General features: G+C 47.1%; 2 protein-coding genes and 1 long non-coding RNA gene across 8 annotated transcripts; 1 reads left to right on the top strand and 2 right to left on the bottom strand.

Annotated features, from left to right (window-relative positions):
• Positions 1-691: 691 nt before the first annotated feature.
• On the bottom strand, positions 692-5,392 carry LOC100822700. Of its 6 annotated transcripts, none has more exons than XM_010229555.3 (8): positions 5,291-5,392; positions 5,006-5,193; positions 4,717-4,782; positions 3,512-3,564; positions 2,677-2,772; positions 2,490-2,597; positions 1,555-1,722; positions 692-1,482 (listed from the first exon to the last, which is right to left on the bottom strand). In XM_010229555.3, exons 2-8 carry the CDS (start codon positions 5,191-5,193, stop codon positions 1,007-1,009), a joined length of 1,155 nt encoding a protein of 384 aa, XP_010227857.1. In that variant the 5' UTR covers positions 5,291-5,392; the 3' UTR covers positions 692-1,006. The 6 variants fall into 6 exon arrangements, with proteins under 6 accessions (XP_010227857.1, XP_010227858.1, XP_014756347.1 ...); XM_010229556.3 differs by having other exon boundaries at positions 692-1,470; XM_014900861.2 differs by having other exon boundaries at positions 692-1,467.
• A 7,805-nt stretch (positions 5,393-13,197) lies between these two features.
• Positions 13,198-14,361, top strand: LOC100822934. The gene is made up of 2 exons (XR_137943.4): positions 13,198-13,908; positions 14,013-14,361. It is a non-coding gene; the product is annotated as an uncharacterized LOC100822934 (long non-coding RNA).
• A 56-nt stretch (positions 14,362-14,417) lies between these two features.
• On the bottom strand, positions 14,418-16,083 carry LOC100822620 (putative 12-oxophytodienoate reductase 5). The gene is made up of 2 exons (XM_003564049.4): positions 15,558-16,083; positions 14,418-15,448 (listed from the first exon to the last, which is right to left on the bottom strand). The coding sequence occupies exons 1-2, from the start codon at positions 15,904-15,906 to the stop codon at positions 14,661-14,663; spliced, it is 1,137 nt and encodes a 378-aa protein (XP_003564097.1). The 5' UTR covers positions 15,907-16,083; the 3' UTR covers positions 14,418-14,660.
• Between the last annotated feature and the right edge of the window lie 2,514 nt (positions 16,084-18,597).

Below are 18,597 nucleotides of genomic sequence, written 5' to 3'. Positions count from 1 at the left end.
AAAAAAGCATTGCGACATAATTTTAGGTTGCATAGAACAAATCTCACTCAGTGCTGAGTTAAAATGCTCTAAGATGGTTAGATATGGTTCTTTAGGGGTGTTCAAATACGGGTTGAGTTCAACACGTGATAACCGGCAACGACACTCTGGTTCATTTGTCTTTGTTAGTCCTAGCCCGAGGGACAAAGCTAGTAGCAAAAATTGACTAAGGTTTAGATGAGTTAACCTGTTTAACACGCCCTATGGTTCTTCTTCTCAAGAGTTAATAGAAACAGTGTAGTTTGTGTTCAATATGCTGACAAGTGGGCCTGAGGTGTCAAAGAACAGGTAAATGAGGTGGTAAATGTGGAATAATGCATAACTGGGAGGTAAGAGAGTTTTAAGTCCGATAATATCTGACACGTCGGCACAAATAAGGGTAAAAGGTAAAATCACTTTAACAAAGAGAAAACAATTTATGTATTGTATCATATATTCGAGTGCAAAACTGTAAGTCTATAAAAAACTCGACATGCAGCCTAAAATTCGCTCACACGGGGAGTCGAACTAAAGATCTGAGGAATGCTACTAGAGTTGTTCCCTTAACCATTATGCCAAGGGCTCATTCGCAAAATGGCAAGTCTGTAATATCACGCGCTTAGGCAAAACAAAAGTACAAGAAAACCAGCAGACATGAAGTTTGCCTATGAACTGAAACTAAAAATCTAAAATCCTTTATATTCATATATGAATCAGTGTCTGGTTTTAGACAAGTTTACATCACAGACTGAGGACTAGGTACACAATTCATTGAGAATAGTAGGTATGCGAGTCATAGCAAAAGTAGCATGAGGGATACTGAAAGAATGCTACTTCACCTTATGTACACTTGATGAAAGCTCACAGTTCTCTGTACCCAAACTCTACTGTGAAACCTCCATTTACATGTAGAATGCTTACTTCGTACTGACTAGCCTGCGACTCATTCTATGCCAGAGTAACTAACATGACTGATCTCAGCAACCAGCTAAGTAAGGACAAGCCAATCAGGAGGAGCATAGAAGAATATCTCAGTCGCCCCTGTCTGTAAACAATGCGTGGCCAACCGACGAGCAGCACCATTGCATCCTTCAGTAATGGCCTCCATTGTGCAACGTGAGGGATCCAGTAATTCTGTCAATTCTTCCATCTCTGAGCATGGAGCATTAGCGTGTAGCACGTCAAGCAGATAGAATAGATGGGACTCCAGCACAATAAGAGCTGGTTGATAGGCCTGGGCAATTTTGATCCCTTCACAACACGCAGTGGCGAAAAGAGCTGGCTCCATGCTGCCCCCCACAAGGAAATATGATGCACAGACGAATTTCGATGTGCCCTTCTTAATCAATAACCCTGCAGCACCTGTGGTGCCATCGTCTGAAATCAAACAAGCGACATGGACCCGCAGTGTTTGCTGGAGTACTGATGCAGGTTTCTTTCCTTCGATATCTACTGTGGGCAGCACTGCATTATGACAAAGGTTCATACACATCTAGCTTTCAAACTACAAATGACAAGAGCTCAAGAAATCCTAACCTTCTCCGTTCTGCAACAGCCTATGTGGCGCTAATCCAGGTTGGCGCAGAGATGGTACTCCAACTGCAGGTATACCATAGTTGTTCTGTACAGGATTCTGCATGAACTCCATGGGGGCTAGTTGCTCAGATCCCAGTTGGCCCAGAGATAGTTTTGCAAATGCCAGTGCTGGACAAGCATCAAGACCCATAAAATAAAATGTTAGACAAAGCATACACAAATTGGTTTCATCTTCTTGAAATATTTTTGCACCAGAGTACTGCAACAGAAACAACAGAAACATGCAATCGGTTGCTCAAGACTCTTTCGATGCGATAGAACTTCATACATTTTTCATGAAAAGTTGGGTTTTTACACTCTGATATACAAATGAGAAGAGATGCAGCAGAGGTGGACATCTGCAGTACCATCTTATATTTGTCCAGATCTAGACTACAAACATATCTGTTTTTTAATGAAACTAGAAAAAACTTTCACTGGGTTCCCTTGGGTGTAAAAGTATTAATTGAATTCCTTTTAAATTTGTGAAATTTTTCTTCTTCTACATTTCTACTCACAATTTCCAAGTCAGCCCAACTAAAATGGGTTGCTGCAAAATATCACTAGGGTCTCTGTGGCTTGATCATTCATATTCAACCAGAAAATAAAGTAGAGTTCTCTAAACATACGTAGATTATCATATCTAAAGATTGTACCTGTCTGAATTGGAGAATATAGACATGCGTATTAAAATCATAAAGTTGAATACAGTATTTTGGTGGTAACATGGTATGTGCAAGTTGTTGCACTAATTTTACTTTAACAGGCAAAGCTTACAAGTCAATGAGAGATTTTTTATTGTCGTGAATTTGCAAGTCAAGCAAGAGTACCATCACAAACTAATAAACAGGTTCAAGTAACATAGTTGGGGTAAGCAAACAGGCAATGTTACTAACCAAGAGTAGAATCAGTCCCCCATGGAACAAATTCTGAAGCGCGAGCTCCCATGTTAAAAGCAGATGTTCGATTAAGCGTTCCGACACGCATGGTAGGAAAATTGACCACTACACACAGAACATGATGATTAGTGAAATACATACTTGAGTGAATTTGTTTTGAGCAAGCAAGGCAGCATCTACTAACCACCATTAAAATTTTCCTGTTGTGGAGGAAACGTTGCAGCAGGAGTGCTTGAGCTAGAAGCAGATAACTGATTAAGCATTGCAGCATCTCTAAGCACTGCACGTGTATGATATGAATGTCAGTGGCAAGACACAGTTCATACAGAAGCAAAACATAGAGCTTAGCAGTACCATTACTGCTAGGTTCATTTCACCTCAAACCTCGGATGATGTTGTTCAGAAATGGTATAGATCATGGATCTGGAAGCACATCTTACGATGTTGTTTGTGTGACATAATCGGCAAAAAGGATATTTCAAGTAGGTCAGCATGTTAATTCGTCATCTATATTTCTATCTACCATAAGTGTATATTGACTGCAGAATACTTGGTGAACTAAGCAAGCTATGGTAAGTTGCTGACTTTGGTTTCGATTCGCAAATGTTCATTTTTATTGCAGAAAGCCTTTTTGGGTAATACTTGATAGGAGTTCAACAAATAATGAAATGGAAAATATTGCGATGTTCACATCAGGTGCCTAATCTTGGATAAGCATGGTAGTACAAAAATATAATCCTCGTGAAAATCATCTTGATCAGATAGTCATACATTCACAATGCATACAGTATAGTACTCCCTCCGATCCATAATAAGTGTCTCAGGTTTAGTACAACTTTGTCCTAACTTCTATGGATCGGAGGGAGTAGGATAAAGGAAAGATATACGATATAACAGTGCACATAAATTACCCTGAGAAAAATGGCAATAAGCATAGGCAAAAACTTACATCTACAGTCATAACATTCAAAAGCGTGCTCAATAACATTCAAAGAGAAGGATCTGCTAGAGTTTTAAACCTGGATCTGAAGAAAAATCGAATAGATTACCAGCCATCTGAGGCGTACAAAGCCTGCAAAAACAATAAAAAGGAAAATAATTATGGGCAGATGCAGAGATGAACTCACATAATGACATATTGGCTAATTGAAATAGCATGCATAACAGTGAAGAAAAAATAAATGCAAACTGCATTATTTTTGTAAAATAGGAAATGATAATGTGCCAGGGATGGCCGTCTTCGCTCCTGCATCGTACAGCTTTTCTATTATCAGGCTGTAACTACCTTATACATTTCTACCAAATGGCACAATGGAAACAAATAATTGTTAAGGGTTTGTCTCGACGATGCTTGTCATCAAGTTGAAATGATAATTGTGGCAGACAAAAACAGAATCCTGAGACAGAGTAGAATGTGATGATATTAAACTGAAAGTCAGTAACACTATGGATGTTAAGTTAGCATAATTATAAATCCTTCAGGAGAAAACAAGTAATACTGCACATAAGTTGGTTTAGAAAAACAATACCAAGGGTACTGCTAGGCCAGCAGATTTTTGTGCCTGTCCCTTTTTCTTTGTGTTTTCTAAAAGCAATTCTCCTAGTTCTTCATTGTCCATAACCATTCAAAGAACCAATCATTGCTGCTAAGTCCAACCTTGCCGATAAACAAAGGTGTGGATTGGGTCTTCGGTCTGTTAACCCTCTAGAAAAGCTAGGCAATGAGGATCAAGGCCTGGATACTTCAATTTCTTTCACTTAACAAATATGATTTTCCAATGTGGCGGTGCCTAGCAACTTTTGCCAGCATAAGACCAACCAGGAAAAGAATTAGATAAAAAGGTGCTCTCCTGAGACACTGAACCAAATCTTTTACGAAAACAATCAACATTTGACAAAATTGACAGAATGACTCGTTCCAGTAGCAGTTGTATTCTTGGCAGCATAACTCTAAACCAGACCATCTGTTCCAACCGCCAAAAAAAGTAAGCACGTAACAACTCATTCCAATAGCAACAATTCTGTGCACCACGGCCATACTAAACAAAATCTGCACAGGAGACCAGAAGGAATTAACCAAGTATTTGAGCACATAACCGTAGAAGCCTGATTACTTAAGATCAATCAGACTGTACGCCCATTTGTCAGAGTAAAAACAGCAAACAGATTGCGGGCGTGAGTCGACGCGTATTTCTGGAGTCTCCGAGAAATTTCAAGTACCAACCTGCTACTTGCCGCGTGAGCCCACGCGTATTTCGCCCAATACAGGGTCCAGGATTTCTCGGAGCATCTGAAAGAAAAGAAAAAACATTGCAAGAATTAGAGCAAGAACATGACCAAATTAGCCCTAGGAGTCAGGTGAAAAAGAACCATCGCAAGAATCAGAGCAAGAACGGGACCAATTAGCCCCTGGAGAAAGCAATAGAAGAACCATCGCAAGAGTCAGAGGAAGGGACGCAAGAATCACTGCAAGATCCGAACCGATTAAAGCTTGATGGCACCAAGAACCTCACCCCAGCCGAGGCGCCAGGAGCGCCTTCCCCGCGAAGCTGATCAAGCGGCATTGCGGGTCCAGGGATGCTCCGGGGATGGAGTCCAAGTACCTGAAGAGGTCGCGCGGCCGGTAGCTGATGACGAACGCGAATACGTGGTCCGGGTCGAGATAGAAGCTGGCGAGGGGGCCGTCGCCGGAGGAGCCCATCTGCACGCGCGAAGAGAGAGACCAAAGTAACTAATTAAAGCAGGAAATGGAGCAGCAATCGCGGAAGCGCGATGGCGGAGGAGGACCGTGCTCTCACCTCGACGGAGATGGTTGGCGGCGCGTAGGCGAGAGAGCGGCGGCGGCGTTACTGGTGGTGCTGGTGCCAGTCGGGGGCGGAGGAGGCCAAGAACGAAGCGCTCGGCGCGGACGCCTGTTTCCCTTGTATATAGAGGGGATGAGCAAGACCCAGATCGCCGTGGGCCCCGTGCGTGCTAACCTCCCCGCGGCCCCGGACAATTCGGCCCAAGGCCCAGGACGACTTCAACTGCCGCTTCTTTTGAGTTCCTAGCCGTTAGGTGCTCAGCTTATCGAGCTGGAGAACAATATTCCCTCAATTTCATGATCAATGTCTCAATACAGCCCATTTGTTTCAGTATTGTTTTAAAGAGAGAAGTCAAATTAACTTTGTGCTACGAAAATGATCTACTATCATAGGTGATATTTTGATCAATTCTAGCTCTAACAGTTGTGCTAGCCAATTACTCATGTGCCTTCTATGTTGTCACAAGACTGGGACGAACTTTCTTTCCCCTTCTCCTCCCTTCTCTCTGTTCTACAGTAGCCTCCAGGAAAATCCTTGGAGCCCGGCCCGAATCCAGCTTCTTGCTGCCGGCAGAGCCGGTGGGGAAGAAGATGAAGGAGGTGCTCGGAGCTCCACCGTAGTTAAGGTACCTTTAGAGGGTTTCGGCTTCTGCCGGGGTGTGGCGCTATGCCGTTAGGGAGCGCGGCTGCCGTGTTCGAGCGACAGTGGTCGGCGTTTGGCGGCGGAGAAGCTCGTAGGGACTGTAGGGCAGTCCTTGCGGAGATCGACGTCGGCAGCTCCAAGAATAAGCTCGTTTGTTTCCTGGTGTTGTAGGAGATCCAGTGGCTTTCCCTTGAAGTTGTAGCCACCATGGAGGTGGTCCTCCGAAGAGGTGAAAGCGGCGGACAGGAGCTGATGTGTCGAGGTCGAGCACAACCATGGTGGAGCGACGGCGTACGGCCGTCGGCTTCTCCCTTGCCGCCGTATCTTCAGGCCGAAGGGCGGCCATCTTCTTTCCTCCTGGTCAAGAGGCCTTATGGGAGGCAGTTCAGTGTCCGATTGGTCGTCATAGTCTCCAACTATGGCAGCCTCGTCGCCCCAAGTGGTTTCGTCCCCGGTGACGGCGAGGTGGATTCCGAGAGGATGCTGAGGATCCGATTGCATTTCTTCTTTTTGTTTCTGGGTCCTTTCTACATTTTCCAGGGACTTGTCTATAATTCTCTGTCTTTAGAGGGTCCTGTTGTAATATGTGCTAAGTTCACAACTAATGAATAAAATCCTCTGCATTCGGATCCAGCTTTTACAAAAAAAAACTGCACCGATTTTGGTTGAACACTACTATTTGGACGCCGGTATTAAATGCCATGTGCTAGGTTTATCTAATAACTCTACAAACTTAAAACCGAAGAGTTATTCAGCTCCTGGTTGCTCAACGAAGGCCTTTATGGTTTCGCGATTTATTTTTATTGTGGTCGGTTGATATGGTCCACCGTCAGCGAGAGTGGTTGAGAAGTGTTACATGTAGTCCGACGGGTGTCCCTATGACGTGTCGTTGGACTGTGTTCTGGAGAATTCTTCTCCTTACTATAAATTCGAGCGTTACTTCTGGCTCTTGGCTCTGCGATGTGGCTGTTGGTCGTGGTTTTCCGTGCGCCTGCTTTTCGTTTGCTCGCTTTCGTTAAGGTGGGGTTGGTGCTGCCGTGGAGTTCTGCTTCGGGTGCTGTTGCGTGGTTTGTTCTGTTGGTTTTTGTCTCTACTTTTTGGTTTGTTCATTCCGTCGTTGTTGCGTTTATCTTTTTCTTTTTTGATTTTTATTTTGTTGTCTGCTTTTTCGCATTTGGTTTTCGCTGATGTTTTTTCTTTTCGTTTTCTCTTGTGTGTGTACCATTTTTTTGTTTTTTTTATCTTTGATTCCTGATTTGCGGTCTGCCAGGTTTCGTTCTTTTGTTGTTGTTTGCTTGGTTGGATCGTTCTCATGGACGTGCCTTCTGAGAGACATGGGGACGAGGTGGTTTCTCCAGATATTGGACATGCTTTGTTAGAACTAAATAAGCATTTCCGAAACGTAAGTTTTACCCACATTTTTGTTTAGTTTCTTTCGTGAATTCGGTGATGAAGTCTATTCAACGTCGTGGGTATAATGGGCCATAATGTCTCATGGCAGCAAGATAGAAGGAGGGGAGTCAACTTCGAAACCCTGAAAAAAATCCCCAATTTTGAGGAACCCTAAAAATCCAGAATCTTGATGAACCGTAAAGAAGGAATTTTGAAACTTACACGGCGGGCGCCGCACTTCAGACGACAAAGAGCATGGCCTCACGCCGTGCGCGCCGCCTGATCATGAACTCCAGTGTCGGTCCCCGCCATTGCACCACCCATGCAAATGGACGCGCATGAAGTCGAGGCGTCGACCGCCACGCTCGACGTAGCAGCGCGCAGGACAGAGTCCCAACACGCTGCTCCGGCGAGCGCAGCCCCCGCGCCACCATGGATGCTGGACAGAGATGCTCGCCCCGCCATGTATGCTGGACAAGGGAAGGGAATGAGGGAGTTAGGGTTCGGGCTCCCTTATTTTCATTCGATCCGACGGCTTGGAGCACAGAGGGAAGCATACGGGCCATCAGGACGTAAACGGGCCAACTCTTTCTACGGGCTCCGGCCCAAGTTTGCTCAGTCCAGGAACTATCGAGAGAAAAGGGGGCCTCGCTGCTGTAAACTACCACGTGGTTAATAATTCCCTCTTGGACTATCCATCCTTCCAGGAACTTTATTTTTTTCCTGAATAATTTCATGTCGGACTATCCACCCTCAACTAATGCTTACGCTACGGATTAAACCGATTAGATTCATAAGCAAATATTCCGTGTGACACATCATTCTTTTTTTCCCTAATAAAAATTCCAAAAAAATTATGTTGTGCGATAAATTCATCAACAAATAATTTTCGCTTCGAATGATACAGCCTCGCGCGGCGCGCGTACACATCTTTACTATTCTTTAATTCACAGTTACGTTAGTCCCTCGTAAGTCAAATTCACACAAATTATAATCCCTGCCACCGCCAACGTCTGTGCCTCTCTTCCCTGCCTCCGAAGAAAGAAAAAAAAACCTCGCACCCGATCCAATCCCTCCTCCTCACCGAGCCACCGCCGCCACCCAACCCTCCTCCTCAACGAGCCGCCAGCCCTATGCCCCTCCCCACAACGGCGGCGGCCCTCTCCGACTCTCCCTCCTCCACACCTCGCCGCCGCCCCTCTGTCCCTCTCCCGATCCGCATTCTTCGTGCGCCCACCGCCGAGACGTCATGGAGGCTCGGCCTCCTCTCCCACTCCACACCTCGATGGGTGCCGTGATTCACATCGAGGGGTGCCTCCGCCGCCGCCACCTCCTTCGGCGAGCATGGCCCCTCAAATGCGGGAGCGGGCGTGCGCGGCGGAGCCAAGCACGGTGCGGGCACTGGCGGGAGTCGACGACAGAACCACGGCGGCGTGGGTTAGCCCGAGGAGGCGCACGACGGGAGCAGCGGCGCACGATCGCAATTTGGCTGGGTTTGACGTATTCGGGTCGGACGAGGCGGTGGCAGCGTCGAACCATAACTTCTTCCCCGGCGGCATGGGCGTGGGCGTGCCCAGAATAGCTCGCCTCTGACGACTTCCGCGGCCATGTCGCAGTCCGCCACGCCGCTAGCCATGGCGGAAGCAGGGTCTCGCACGTGTCAGACGGGGAAGCCTCTACGCTTCAGGCAGCCTCAAGAGCTGCACCGTGCTGGGAGATGAACGACACTGACATCTATGTCTCAGTGCACACTCCCATCACGTTTGATACCATGGATTTGTTGATATCTCTAAGTCTCATCTCTGTTTGATGTTCTCCACTAATCCCACACAAATCTTGGCGGAATTGGCGACTCAACAGTGCCTCCAGGGTCCGGCCATGCGGCTTTGATTGGGGCAGGTGCTGGACGGAGGCAAGCTGCTGGCCGGCATCCCCGATTAGTCGCTCCTCTCGATATATCTCGCTTGCTGGTTAGAAGCGCAATTCGGAGGAGGTTTTGGAACTCAGAAACCTGTTGGAAGAGGTCTCATGTAGACTATATTTTCCTCAACATTGCTGAAGAAATGATTTGTTGGCACTTCCATTTTTCACCATGTTCAGATTTTGGGAGTGCTCCGGGACTTGTCGTTCCATCTCCAGATGTGGGGCGCCCCATCCTGCACTCTACACCATGGTTATGTTTGGTACCCATTCTTTTGTCTACAAGATTAATAATTTGCTCATCTGCAATATTGTGCACAGTTTTGATAGGAAAAAACCTCTTGTCATTAATCTCCATTTCCTGACAAAGTTGTCAAAGAAAGAATACCAACCATTTTGTGTATTTCTTCGATGGCACGACCTTAGTGATTCAGCATCTAGAATTCGGTACTGTAGCTTTACAAAGTTATCTTTATGGACACTATGTAGGTATCTGTTTGAAGAAATGGACATAGCTGAAAACCGTAATTAAGCTGGCTTTTAGCTGAAATGGTGGATTATTCACAAACTATCTACATTGTTGCCTGCTAAAGTGGAAAGGGGTGTTCTTTATTCATCTTCGTCTGTGTAATCAATTTGAACTAAAACCACGACTAGAATTTAGAAAAGGATGGAGTATTTCTCAAGTTGCAATGCTTTCTTTTTCAACTGTGCAGACGCCAGATTTTGGCTTTAATGCTAGGCAATTCGTAGTAACTCGGTTCTCTTGCCTAGCTTATATCAAGCCTCGTTTTCTGATTTGTAAGTTCAGATTCAGCTTTCAAGAGTTCAGGAAAGAAAATAACAAAGAAAATATTTGTAGTTGTCCTGAATTCTCATATATTCTTTGTACAGTCTGATGACTCTTTCAACTCGGCATCCTTGTTATTGCTAACTCGAACTAAATTACGTTAGAATTACTGTTCCTTCTCAATGCAGTGCTCTCTTGGAGTTATTTCTTTTCCTGCTATGTTCTTTATTCAGGACTTACGAGTTGCTTCTACTTATTGCTGACAAACGAAGCTGAGGTAGATGGACTCAAGGTACACAGTCTACTAGACTAGCACTGTTGTTGTTGGCCAGGATTCTCTCAATATTCTGTTTGTCCAGCATTTTGCACAAATAGATGCTATCAGATAACCAAGCACTTCCATATCGTATTTAACGGTTTACACTACTTTTGTGTTGTAAAACTTCATTCAACTAGAAAAACAAAGGACAAATGAACTACGCAGTAGAAAAGAAATGCTCTCAAGAAGCACAAGCAAATTAAAAAAAAAAGACCAGAAGAGACTGAAGTAAAAATACATCAATTTCCGGACTTTCTGAGAAGGTTAGGTCTTACATATGTTGCTCGTTATGCCATTTTCACCAATATTCCATGTTGTTTTTCAATTGAGCATGATGCATGTGCAGATCAAATGCTCCTTTTGATTTAAATTTTCAGACTACATTGACATAGAGAAACTATAAAAGACATTCTAATTGTATGTTCTACCATTTGCTCATGTGACATTGTCACCTCCATGTAACCGGCCAGTGCCAGTGCCAGTGCCACCACCTAGATAAGTTTAGCATGTGTCGCCGTGTGCTAAACTTCTACGGTTTACTGAATCAAAGGACATTGTCACCTCATTATCATTATTTAAGTACCTCATCAAGACACTGCCACTGACTACCGTTGCAGGTGATGGGTGATATAGCTAAGTTTGAAGCATTGCTGATGTAGGTTATCGGAGTGTGAGTAGGGGAGAGTTGGCTACAAAGCCGAGGAAGCTCGCTGGAGTGTGGAACGAGAAGTGTTAGGTGATCTGTGTTGTGTTCAGGGAAGATGGCAGGTTGAAGTTGTAGAATCCGGATCTAGGTTGAATGGGAGGTGTAGGACGTCACCACGGTTGTATCAGAGAGATGCAACAAGAAACATGTATTGATTCATTGTATTGTTGAAAATCGTTACTGAGATGAGATATCCATTACAAGAAATTTATTCTCAGTATTTTTTATTTACAAATATTTTTGATTCCGTTGCAACGCATGGGCAACTTACCGGTCTATAGTATAATTACCGTTAAGGAAATAGCATTGCCGTGAGCCCTTCTCCCCGCGCCGTACTGTGCCTGCAGACGCCATGCGCAAGAAGTCTTTGCCTACACCTGGCACGGGCCAGGCCTACTCCTACGGCCGCGCACCCCATCTTCCTTCGCCTCGAAGCAAAGCCGAGCCCGTACATGGTCTCGCCAGGCACCATTACTTTTTCTCCCCTCTCTCCCTCGTCTGCAGCGCAGCCGCGCACGCCACTTCAATGTTTCTCTTCGCGTCGAAGAAACTCTCTCTGTCACGCTCCGCGTGCTCTCTGCGATTCACCATTGCTCTTTTCTCCCATGCCCAAGCTAAGGCCTCCGTTCCTGTTCATCCGCAGCCCTCCGTTACCGATCTCCTCTTCTTGCTCCACAACGAATGAAGGAAATATGAGCAATTTACCACAAGATTTAATAGATAAAAATAGTAAATAAAACATGTGAAATATTGCAACCACGAGTGATTCGCGACAAGAATTAATCAACATGAATAGTGAAAAAAACATGACTAGATCTAACACAGCAGCCATGCAAGCATATGAACAAAACACATCTAAGGCAAGAACTAAACATACGAATTGCAGCATGGTCTCAAGTATGGGAAACAGTGATACGTACGGTGCAGAGGCGGAACCGCTTGTGTTTCCGTTGCCAGTCATGTTGATGCCGAGGATGTCGTCGACCTCCGGGAAGAAGTCGTTGTCGGGGAAGGAGTCGTCGGAGTCCAGTGCGTTCGCGGCGAAGAGGAAGAAGGCAGTAGTCGCGTGTAGCGCTCCCCAAAAACCTTATCGCCCTTCTCCCATACAGGACTCGAAGAGGCAGGGTTCCGGAGGCCTACTGTCCCAACCTGCAGTGCACGCCGCGAGACGGGACGGGGAAGAACGGAGTGGCAGCGCAATGCTCTGGAACGACAGGAGGCAGGAGTGCTTTTTCGGTGTGTTTTCTAGAGAGGTGCGACCTCTCTTATATAGGCACAGCAGGCAGCCGAATAGGCAACAGCGGGAGGCGAAACGAAGAGGCGATGCAATAAAAACCCACTGACAATTCGTTTCAGCCCGGCTGCAATAAAAACCCACTGACGTGCAACCGTTTATTTTCCATACACGCGTGGCAAAAAGATAGAGAAGCTCTCGGCTCGTGGCGTGGCGGGCAGCGGAGGAGCGCGTAGAATTTCTCTTCTTCTCATACTCATACAACAAGTGAAGGAGCCCCCCTTATAAGGTGGTACAAACTCTTTTCAACTAGCAATGTGGGACTAAACTTTTATCCCACCTCTTGCCACACATGAATGGGTCAACATGGGCCTTTGAGATTTTTCCAAAAATTTATTGAACTATAAATTAAATACTGGACCGGGCCATGTAAATTCCAACAACGAAGCCCACCACCACCACCTCCATTACCGCCATGGCCGAGAACCTCGTACCTCTCGTGTTCCCGAGCTCCCTCCCCCTCTTTTCTCTGCCACCTAACTACGTAGTTAGCTTCGCCATGTTCTAGTCTAGAACGCCTAGAAGAGACTGCCGTTCGTCTCCTCACCGCCCGAAGTGACGGCACGTCGGCACGGTCACCGTTTTCTTCCACACCCCGACGTCCGCCCGAAGTGACGAACCGAACTCTGTTCTGCATCGACCACATCGACGCTTTCATCTTCCGACTCTAAGACTAAAAACCCGGAGCAACTCCGGGCCAGTCTGACGACACCCCTTGCCTAACTGCATAACGAGCACAAACATGTGCAGCAGTGTTGGCCTCGTGCCTAACAAAAGCAACCACAAAACTAACAAAAACTTGACATAACTCTGAAATCTCATGGATAATGAAGGCAATAACTGCTCAATGAGTCTTTCGTTTGTCCCACAGGCGAACCAGATCCTCGCAGAAGAGCACCACTCCGTCTCTCGTCCTCGTCTCTTCTCCTGTTGAGAGTCTTCTTTCTCCTGTCTCCGGCTCCCCTCCCCATCTCCTCCACCGGCGTTGCCGGCTGGAGTGGGATAGGGAGGGGAGGTCGTTCTCCGCTTTTATATACCTGTAGGGTTCTAGTTGCCTTAGAGGCTGGTGGCGCTATGCCGTTATCTCCGAGCAAGTCGCCGGCGAGTCCGGGTCAGATCCGGCGACCCCTTCCTAGATCCACCCTTCCAGCGGCCTCCCTCGGTGCTCCCGTGGCGAAGCTAGTTCTTGGAGGCTGGAGTCCGGGTATATGCTCCGCTAATAATCCCGTTGCTCTCCCAGATCTACAAGGTCTAAAATCTCCCCCTTCTTCCTTTGGTTGCCACGGAGGCGGACGAAGAGAGGAGTCGGGTTCCTGTTGTGGCCTTTGTCGATATGGTTCCCCCCACTTTTTTCTTTTTCCCTGGTTTGCCTGCTCTCATATCCCCGCTTGGTTGCCGGCTGCGGATGCTCTCTTTATTCTCCGGCAACGTTGCGCTTTCCTCTTGGTTTCCTTCAGATCGGTGCAGAAATCGGTGGAGGGATTGGCGGAGGAGATACCAATTCCCAGCTCAACCTCCCCTTCCGGAGGCCCACATCGTGGTTCTTGGGGTTTGTTCTCCTCTGTCTTCCTCTCTGCCATCTTTCCGATTTTCAGGAGGCCACTGGCCATCGTAAGGGCCACTGTTCTTGATGCATGGGGTTCATTTTACCAGATGGCTTCGGAAGATTCGTCTTACTCCAATACAGGAGATTGTCGGGCGTGAAGACTTCTTCGCCTTTGTTCGGGATCTCGTCGGCCCGGGACTAGTTATTTTCCGACGAGCGACGCGCGTCTAACTTGGCGGTTGGAATTTCCGGCGAGTCTTCGTGGTGGAGTTTTGCTAGAAAATTCTTTTTCGTTTAGCTTGATGCGTGGCAGTCCAGGTGTCCCCTCCCTGCGTGGTTCCGGGACACGTGTGTGTATGGGCTTTCTTGGTGTTTGCCCTTCTTCGGGGATTGTAATGTTCACTCTGTAATACAATTTGGCAGGCTGTTTACAAGAAAAAGAAAAGATCCTCGCAATTAGTTTCAACAATGATTCTTGCGAAGCCCTTCTCCCTGGCAAATGCGCATGCATCTCGCAAAGCAACCGATTCAATAATCAATGGATCAGAAATCCCTAGATATATCCGACACCGTGATGGTGATGCAATGAAACCAGTACTATCCCTGGCAACTAGCCCACTACTAGTAGCTCTGTGCTCACATACACAAAATCTCTCAGGTACATACTGAATACAAATGCAGCATGCGCGGCATATACATGCTGCATAAGTCTTGCACATTATTGTCTAAATCCAATGTAGTCAACCACTACATGATTAAGCGGGAGGAGCTGCTGAGGCGACATGATCGTCATCAAAGAAAGGGTAGTCCGTGTATCCAGCGACTGGATCTTGTGTGTAAAAAGTGGATCTGTCGTACTTGTTCAAACCCGCGCCAAGCTCGAACCTCTTCGGAAGATCCGGATTGGCCAAGAAGATCCTTCCATAGGCGACGAGGTCAGTGTAGCCGTTGGCCACCACCTTGTTGCCTTCCTCTCGGTCGTATCCACCAGCGGCAATGAAGGTCCCATTGAACGCTTTCCTGAAAGGCAAGAGTCCATGGGGAATCTGCCTGCGGCCATCAAGAATGGCCATCCGAGGCTCGACCATGTGGCAGTAAAGGAATCCCTCATGCCTGTTGAGTTGTTCCACCATGTAGGCGCCGAGCGCCTCTGGGTCAGAGTCAACGCAATCCATGTAGTCCACGAACGGCGACAGCCGAATGCCCACACGTTGCGCACCGATCTCTTTGACAACGGCATCAATCACCTCCACCACGAAGCGGCACCGGTTCTCGAGGCTGCCACCATACGCGTCGGTGCGGTCATTCGAGCTGTCCTTCATGAACTGCTCCAACAGGTAACCGTGCGCGCCGTGGATCTCCACGCCGTCGAACCCCGCCTCCATGGCGTTCCGGGCGGCGCGCCTGAAATCGTCGACGATAAGAGGTAATTCATGCGTCCCGAGCCGCCGGGGCTTGGAGTACACCGTGCCGCCGGACTCTGCGTCGGGCGTTATCTGCTTGTCGGTGCTGGAGATCGGCGCCTGCCCGTCCGGCTGGAAATCTGTTTTGTTCACGGTACAAACAGACGAGGATTAATTAATCAGTAACCACTAATCACTAGTCGGATCGAATAGTTTCTAAGAAAGGAATTAACGAGATGCAAGTAGTACCATTTGTGGAGACCCTTCCGACGTGCCAAAGCTGACAGATGAAGAGCGCGCCTTTGCGGTGGACGGCGTCGACGATGGGTTTCCAGGCTTCGACCTGCTGCTTCGTCCAGATGCCGGGGGTGTCCGGGTACCCCTGCGCCGTGGCGGAGACGCCCGTGGCCTCGGAGATGAGGAGGCCGCCCTTGGTCGCCCGCTGCGAGTAGTACAACGCCGCGTGCGCCGGCTGCGGCACATTCCCGTAGGAGCGGCACCGCGTCAGAGGCGCCAGCACCACCCGATGCGAGAGGTCCAGCTGCCCCATCTTGTGCGGCGTCATCAGTGGGACGCTGGTGGCTTCTTTCGCGACCATCTTGTGTCGGCTGCTGCTCTGCGGAGGAGCTTCGAATCGGCTGGCCGGCAAAGCAGTGCAAGCTGAGTATAATGCGATGGAAGAATCACGAATTAGGGGCTCTCGGAGGTTGTTGGTTTGCTATGTTTCTTGCTTGCTAGCATGTGGACCTCTGTGTTCGGTGCGGCTGTGTCTGTGTGCTTTGAAATGTCTTGGTGTGTTGTTGCATTTATAGGTGTCGGAGTGGACCCTGGACGCGCCGCCCGTGCTGCTTCTTTTTGACGCTTTGTGGAGTCTGTTCGCATTGGTGGCGTCACCCTCTTCGTCAGCAGGCATCGGGGAGAACCGGAGACACAAAAGTCATCAGGTTGTTGCGCAGAACGACAGAACCGGTTTGAGCCACGTCAAGTAGCAGCCATCCCGCTCTCAACCGGGGCCAGATGCACTGTATCTGGTCGTGTTTCGTTTGGGGGCCAATCAGAATCTATGGTGGTCATACATTACTAGAAGTTTGGTCTTTGGTGACCAAGCGATGACGAAACTCGTATGCTCCAAGCCTATGCAAAATAAAATACTCTACTGTGTATCCTAATCATATGTACGGTTCCAAAATGTAAAACATATAATCTTTGTTGATTGTCAAAATTTTAAAAAACTTTCAAATTTGATCAAGTTTATAGCAAATCATATCAACATATAGAATGTCAAATCAGGATTCTACGAAAATATATTTTATATTCCTAATAGATCTAATTATCTTCGTCTGGCACCGAAGATATTAATATTTATTTTGTTATAAGGTTAACTATTCAACTTTAGACTCCCTCCGTCCACAAATAAATGTACTTATAGGTTTCGTCCCAAGTCAAACTTTTATATATTTCACCGACTTAGTGAAACAAATAGCAACACATATGACATCAAATCGCTATATTATGAAACTATTTTGAAAACGGATCTACTCCCTCCGGCCGAAATTATTTGTCGAAATATTACATGTATCTCACTACTACAAAACAGTACAAATGTGACGAGTCATCAGTGACGGGTCTTTTGCACCCGTCACTGATGAGCATCATCCCGTCACTAATAACACAACATCAGTGACGGTCGCGTGCTCGCCCGTCACTGATGACTCCTTATCAGTGACGGGTGTGGTACGCCCGTCACTGATGACTACTCATTAGTAACGGGCCTCGGAGGAGGCCCGTTACTAATAGTTCAATGTGAAAATGGCAAAATTCACATAGACACACATTAGTGGCGGTATTTTAATTTAGGCCCACCACTGATGACTCAAGGCGACATTTGATAATTGAAACAATCATAACTTATTTATAAAAAAATCAGAAAAATATGATTATTTTTGCAAAAGTCTTATTTTTTTCTTGCTTAACATGATGGAACAATAATATCATATGTTAATATTTGAAAAATGAAATATGTAGTACACACTTGTTATTTTCCACACTTGAAGTTTATGGTTTAAAGCCAAATGAACCAAGTCAGTGTCCTTTCTATGTGTTAGTTCATCATAATGTGTCCATCATATGCACAAAGGTGCATCTTTCCATGCCAAACAAAGGTACATCTTTCCTTTCTATGTTTTCCTTTTTAAAATAGAAAAAATCATATTTGGCTCATCAGTGACGGGTTTTATAATAAAACCCACCACTGATGTCTACTTGAGGCCATCCTTCAACTGGGCCGGTCCAACAGTTTTTAGGGTCTGAGGAGGTGGTATAAAATATCCCTTCCCACCTCTTCTCTCTACCTCCGTATTTTCTCCCTCAGACCTGCCGCCACCCCATCGTCTCTCCCCCAAACTCCCTCGGCTCTCTTATGCGTCCCCGACCCCCGCCCAGCGCCTCAGACCTCGCCCATGCCGGGCCGCCACCGACCCCGGCTCCCCAAGCCCCGCCCTGCCACCTCAGACCCCGTCCCTGCCCGGCCGCCTGGATCCGACCCGAAGGCCCCTGGAGCAGCAGCGACGACCATGGAGCCGCGGGCTGGGAGGCCGTGCCGCGCCCGCGGCCATCTTCAGCCGATCCGCCGGATCCGGTCGCCGCCGCTATGGGGACCCGCCGCTGCCCTGAATCCCCGGTCACCGTCCTCGCGCCAACACACTCCACCACTGGTACGTTCTCTCTCTCTCTCTTTGGGTCTCTCCCTCACTCTCTCTCTCACACCATGGTGGCCGACACGGGGAAGAAGATGGTGGCACAGCCTGGTGCGTGCGGCGGTGCCAGCTCCACCCGGATCCAACTGCTGCAATCGAAGCGTTGAATCGTGATGTAATTTGTAGTTTTAATTGTCTTCTCCGTTGTGAATCCATGTGACGATGTAATGTTGATTGCAAATTGTGTTCTGCTGTGAATAATGCATCTACGATATAATTTTGATTGTTAATGTTTCTGCTGTGAATGCATCTGGCGATTTGATTTTGAATTTTCCCTTACTCTTCTAGCTACTATCTCTGTTGATACAGTTATGCGAGCTAATTTGTATGCAATTGGAACAAAATAAGCATGGCTAGTATAATTATATGCTAGCCATGGCCTTTTTTTTAATTCCGGTGAAAACACATCGGTCTCGGTCCCATATAATCGCCCGCCACTGATGTCCGGGTCATCACGACTGTTAGTGATGATGCCATCATTACTGGCAGGAAGTTAGTGTCGGGCGTCCCGCCCGTTAGTGATGCACTTTTTC

The sequence above is a fragment of the Brachypodium distachyon genome, chromosome 1, assembly GCF_000005505.3.
Source record: "Brachypodium distachyon strain Bd21 chromosome 1, Brachypodium_distachyon_v3.0, whole genome shotgun sequence".
Classification (NCBI taxonomy): domain Eukaryota; kingdom Viridiplantae; phylum Streptophyta; class Magnoliopsida; order Poales; family Poaceae; genus Brachypodium; species Brachypodium distachyon.
This window is presented reverse-complemented; position numbering and strand designations above follow the sequence as displayed.